This window comes from Pipistrellus kuhlii, unplaced genomic scaffold, assembly GCF_014108245.1.
Source record: "Pipistrellus kuhlii isolate mPipKuh1 unplaced genomic scaffold, mPipKuh1.p scaffold_m20_p_100, whole genome shotgun sequence".
NCBI classification, from domain to species: Eukaryota; Metazoa; Chordata; class Mammalia; order Chiroptera; family Vespertilionidae; genus Pipistrellus; species Pipistrellus kuhlii.
The window spans coordinates 669,861-675,635 of NW_023425406.1; the positions used below are offsets into that span (position 1 = coordinate 669,861).

At 53.1% G+C, this 5,775-nt stretch overlaps 1 protein-coding gene across 2 annotated transcripts; it reads left to right on the top strand.

Annotated features, from left to right (window-relative positions):
• The first annotated feature begins 552 nt into the window (after positions 1–552).
• TMEM187 (transmembrane protein 187) lies at positions 553–4,582 on the top strand. Of its 2 annotated transcripts, none has more exons than XM_036430057.2 (2): positions 553–744; positions 3,266–4,582. In XM_036430057.2, the coding sequence occupies exon 2, from the start codon at positions 3,525–3,527 to the stop codon at positions 4,323–4,325; it is 801 nt and encodes a 266-aa protein (XP_036285950.1). In that variant the 5' UTR covers positions 553–744; positions 3,266–3,524; the 3' UTR covers positions 4,326–4,582. The 2 variants fall into 2 exon arrangements, with proteins under 2 accessions (XP_036285950.1, XP_036285951.1); XM_036430058.2 differs by lacking the exon at positions 553–744 and adding an exon at positions 2,907–3,089.
• Positions 4,583–5,775: the final 1,193 nt, after the last annotated feature.

Below are 5,775 nucleotides of genomic sequence, written 5' to 3' on the forward strand. Positions count from 1 at the left end.
TAGCGACTTTCAGCACAAAACAAAGATGGCGGCTGCGGCATCTAGGGAATACCCGGATGAGAATGCTTCTGACGAGCTTGGCCCCGCCCCCCTTGGGAACCGTTCCCCGGGCCCTTATGGCGACACACGCCCGAGGAATTGCCTTTATCTAACAGTGGGGACAGGGTATTGATTGCCGAGGGTAGCTGACGGGAGTCGCTCAAGTCTCGCCTCGAGTCGGGCAGCGAACGTTTCGCCGCCCCGTAAACCCAGCGTCCGCCGAAAAGGCAGCTCGAGCCCCATGCCGGGGAGCTGGAGGCGGGGCGAGAGTGGGCGGTGACGCAGCCGGCTCCCAGGCTCCCAGGCCGCCAGCTCCGCCCCCGGGAGCCGCCGCCGCTCCTTCCCTCCCCATCGAGAGGGGCCGGGCCGCGCGCCAGGGCGCCGCTGCGCGCTGAGCGGCTCCCGGCCCAGCCGGCCGCGGGGCGGGCAGCCAGGCTGGCGGCGTCGGAGCGGGGCGGGCGCGCGGGCGGGCGCGCGCGGGAGATTTCAGCGCGGCCTCGCGTCACCTCGCGTCACCCCGCCCCGCCCGCTTCCCAGAGCCCCGCGCCCCGCCCCGCCCCGCGCGCATGCGCAAGCCCGCTTCTCGGGTCCGCCCTTTTTTGAGATTTGAATTTCCCCCAGCAAAGTGAGGGAGACAAAGTACCCGGATGGTGATCGCTGGCCTTTTCGCGCCAGTACTGTGAGTTCTCACAACAACCTTGAGAGGTGGGTACTGACGTCGCCCCCGGGTTCCAGATCCGTTACGAATCTTGCGAGAGAGGCCGCCTGGGTGCCGGCTGCACTGTCATGCTCACTGCTAGACTCGGGCCGTAGTGCAGGGGTCCTGCACAGGTGTTTGGGGACTGGCAGTGACAATAGATGATTTTTTCCACTTTCATCTCTATTTCTTCTTTATTTTCACCAGCCTCTAGCCGAAATGTGGCCTTTCCCGCAATTACGAATATAGACCGCAGAGCACAGAGCCTTAGGAGGTGACTGTCACCACGGAAAACGACAGAGCAGTCATTTCATAGCTCACAGCTTTTGTTGTAGCTATCCTGAAATTAATTAAATGACAAGACATACTGGCAGGCAGAATAACTACTTTGAAATTACTGTAGTTATTCAAACTGCCTGGAGATCCTCGAATTTATAAGTAAAGAAGCACATATAGAACCCTATCTCACATTTTCAAAAATATTTTAGTGATTGTCTTTGGACACTCATTTTTTTTTTTTTTTTGTCGTAATCCTGTTTTTCTTTATACATTTGGGAGCATTTGTTTGAGAAAGGCCAAAGAGGCCTCTACCTGTGTGGCGGTGCTACCGAGTGTCATGACCTTGGCCATTCACCTCCCCTCTCGGGCCCTGGGTCCCTCCCGTGTGAAATAAGGAAGCCGAGCTGCTGGTTCCCAGGGGCCTTGCCCACACTCAGCGATTCTCTCCTCAGAGTTCAGGAAGCCCTGTGGTTGCTCCAGGTTTCTTGGGCACTCGGGTGGCTCAGAGGGACCTCACCCTTTTTTGGGGGTGTCCCACATTGCAGCTCTGGGGCTGGTGTCACCTTATCTGCAGAAAGGCAGCAAGGGTGATTAGGGTAGTCTGGGGCACGAGCAGCAGTTGTCAAATGCTACAGGCCAAAGAAGCCACCACTGTGACAGGTGATAGCGGCTTCTGTTTACATACAGATCACCCCAGGAAGCTGGACAATGAATCGAAGGAACATGTGTTAGCCAGGAGACTGTCATGCTTTCCGGGACCCCCGCAGAAGACCTATCAAATTGACAGTGTTTGACTCCTGTCCCTGGCTCCATGCTGGCTGGCAGAGAGGAGGGTCAGGCTAGTTCGGGCTACATGGGGCCCTTAAGGCCTGGCACTTCACACCAGGGAGCCAGGAGCCAGGCCCCAGATCGGTGCAGGGAGGGACTTAGCTCCTGTCCCAGCCAGAATCAGAGGTGCTGAATGAAGAAGTGCCTGAGCCAGGCCGGCATGGCTCAGTGGTTGAGCATTGACCTATGAACCAGGAGGTCACGGTTCCATTCCCAATAAGGGCTCATGCCCGAGTTGTGGGCTTGATCCCCTGCGGTGGGCATGCAGGAGGCAGCCCATCAGCGATTCTATCTCATCATTGATGTTTCTATCTCTCTCCGTCTTCCTTCCTCTCTGAAATCAATAAAAAATATATATTTTTTAAAAAAGAATCAACCAATGAATGCATAAAGAAGTGGAACAACACATCAATCTCTCTCTCACACCCTTCCTCTCTCTAAAATCAATAAAAATCAGTAAATAAATTATTTGCTTCTGTGATTGCAGGAAATGGGGAGTTGTATTGTGGGACAAGGAAAGAGGGTGATTGCGGGGGGGTGGATAGCAACTCTGGGGAGAGCAGAAGGTGAGCCAGGGTAGCAGGCCTGGAGGAGAGCGCCCTGTGCTGCCTGCCTCACACCCAAGAAGCAGAGGAGACATGCTCATAGTCCTCCCCACCCCCTACCCCCACCCCGTCCCTCCTCCTCCAGCACCACACCATCTCTTGCCTGGGATTCCAGAGCTCAGACCACAGCTAATGGTCTCTGGTTCAACTGGGTATTTGGCTAAAAGGGTTTTGGGGCTAGTCTGGAAACTTCCACATTTATAACGTCACGGAAGTGTGAAAACCCGTTCTGGTTGTAAGAACAGACCTAGGGATGTTGGTGTGTATAAATACAGTGGCTCTAAGGGAACTAGGGCAAGGAGCAGGGTTTTTTAAAATATACTTTTATTGGTTTCAGAGAGGAAGGAAGAGGGAGAGAGAGAGAGAAACATCAAGGATGAGAGAATCATTGATCAGCTGCCTCCTGCACGCCCCCTACTGGGGATCGAGCCTGCAACCTGAGTATGTGCCCTTGACCAGAATCGAACCTGGGACCCTTCAGTCCGCAGGCTCTATCCACTGAGCCAAACGAGCTAGGGCTAGAGCAGGATTTTTATAGTCCATGGATGAGAGAAGAACAGCATAGTTGTCAAGAGGCGCAAAATGCCTTGGCAAAAGAAGATTCTAGAAGCCATGTGTAAGAAGGTGAACATACTAGCGCTGTAGGTATCATTTCACTTTTACATGTTTTTGGTGTGTGTGTGCGTGTGTGTGTGTGTGTGTTTGTGTTTGTTTGTTTCTGATGAAAACTGTGGGTCCTGAGGCTGAGAGTCAGCAAGATGGAGGCTTTTCTTTGGATGGCTTTCTTTTTAACCACACTCTTTTTCTAACCACAAAGGAAAAAGGCAGAACAGCCCTCCACTCGTGCCAGCCAATCAGCGCGCCCTCCGCCTCCGCCCCGGCCTCGCCACCTACACTCCAGGGCAAGGTTGTAGCATCTGCGTCGGAAATCACGGGACATCTTCCTGCTGGCTCAGCTGGGAGGCCCAGGAGCGTTTTTGTGTGTTTTTTTTGCAAAAGCTGTTTGACTTCTGAAAGGACAGCGAAGGCTGCCACTCTCTGAAGCTCTCCGCCCCAAGTCACAACCGGGCTTCCTCATGAAGCCTGAGTCCGGGCAGGCCCTCTGCCACGTGGCCGTGGCCACCTGCCTCTGCGTGGCCACCGTCTACACGGGTGTTTTTGAAAGCGTCTTTGTAGAAGTAGGCTACAAGCACTATGCAGAAGCCCCGGTAGCCGGCCTCCCCGCCTTCCTAGCCATGCCCTTCAACTCGCTCATCAACGTGGCCTACGTGCTCCTGGGGGCGCACTGGCTGCAGAGAGATGTCAGTGCCCGGGGGCACCCCGGGGAGGCGCAGCGAGCTCGGTACCTGAAGGATGTCTTCGCAGGCATGGCTATGGTGTACGGCCCCGTGCAGTGGCTGCGGATCGGGCTGCAGACGCGCCCTGCTGCTGTGCTGGACCAGTGGTTCACCTTGCCCATCTTCGCGTGGCCCGTGGCCTGGTGCCTCTACCTGGACCGGGGCTGGGAGCCCGGCCTGCTCCTCGCCATCGAGTGCCTCTCGCTGTCCAGTTACGGCCTTTCCCTGCTGCATCCCCAGGGGTTTGAGGTCGCCCTGGGCGTGCACATCGTTGCCGCCGTGAGCCAGGCCCTGCGTGTCCACAGGCGCCACGGCAGCACGTGCTCCGGGGTGTACCTGCTCCTGGGGGTGCTCTCCTGCCTGGGCTTTGTGGTCCTCAAGCTGTGTGACCACCAGCTGGCCCAGTGGCATCTCTTCCAGCGGCTCACAGGCCATTTCTGGTCCAAAGTCTGTGATGTGCTTCAGTTCCACTTTGCATTCTTATTTCTGACAAATCTCGACACTTGCCAGCGACTCCCTCCTAAGGGGAAGATGCAGTAAAGCGTGGAAAGAGGCTACTGACAGCCGCTGGCCGCAATGGCAGAATGGATGATCAGATGAGATTTTGTCCTCAGTATTAAATTCCCTGGGCGTGCTAAGAGATGATTATTACATGGGCGATGCTCTTTTTCCTTCGAAGTGATGGGCTTCAATATTTAGGCGTGAAATGGTATTCCCTATCGCACTATCCTTTTCACTGCTCTGTATTATGAAATTGTTCAGAATAAAATGTTGGGTGCCAAAAAAAAAAAAAAAAAGTTGGATGCCTAGCCAGTGTTGCTCAGTAGTTCAGTGTCAAATCAGGTGGTCACGGTTCGATTCCCAGTCAGGACACATGCCCTGGTTGCGGGCTCAATCCCCAGTGTGGGGCATGCAGAAGGCAGCTGATCAGTGATTCTCTCATCGTTGATGTTTCTATCTCTTTCTCCCTCTCCCTTCCTCTCTGATATCAATAAAAATATATTTAAAAAATAAAATAGCCCTCGCTGGTTTGGCTCAGTGGATAGAGTGTCATTCATCCTGTGGACTGAAGGGTCTCAGGTTGGATTCTGGTCAAGGGCATATGCCCGGGTTGTGGGCTCGGTCCCCAGTAGGGGACATGCAGGAGGCAGCTGATCAATGATTCTCTTTCATCACTGATGTTTCTATCTCTCCCTCTCCCTTCCTCTCTGATATCAATAAAAATATATTTAAAATTTTTTTTAATAAAATACATACATAAAATGTTGGGGATAATGACCCCAAGAAATTCCTGATGCTTGCAGTTGGAGAGAGAACTTCAGGATGTGGGTTACAGAGTGGGCTGGTGACAGTGGTAGCTACTGGCCAGGCAGCGGGGTTACCCGAGCGTGTCCCCAAGAGTTGAGGGTCAGGGAGAGTGAGTCACATGAAATACATGCCCAGCAGATTGATAGGGAAATCAGAAGGCCAGAGCACTAGCTCACTGTGACATCTTAACTGCCAAGCTGACAGCAGGTCATATGGAAGCCACATCACTCCGTAGCTTTTGTGGAACAAGGCAGGGTGCGGTGCATTTAGATGAGGAAACACACAAATGTTGTTTTTAAAAATATTCTATTGCTTTTTTACAGAGAGCAAGGGAGAGGGATAGAGAGCTAGAAACATCGATGAGAGAGAAACATTGATCAACTGCCTCCTGCACACTCGCTACTGGGGATGTGTCTGCAACCAAGACACCTGCCCTTGACCGGAATCGAACCTGGGACCCTTGAATCCACAGGCAGACGCTCTGTCCACTGAGCCAAACCGGTCAGGGTACAAATGTTAAAAATGGAATTCTCAACAGAATGTTGCTTGGTGAGTCCACCCTCAGCCAAGGTGTGTCTTAGATGTCCTGAGAGTAGATTTTCAACCTTTTTCATCATGATATACATAAACTAATTACTAGAAATCAGCACACCAAAAAATATTTTTTGCCAGTCTGAAAAAA

Coding starts and splice junctions, on each gene's coding strand:
- TMEM187 (XM_036430057.2), top strand. CDS start 3,525: ATGAAGCCTGAGTCCGGGCAGGCCCTCTGCCACGTGGCCGTGGCCACC.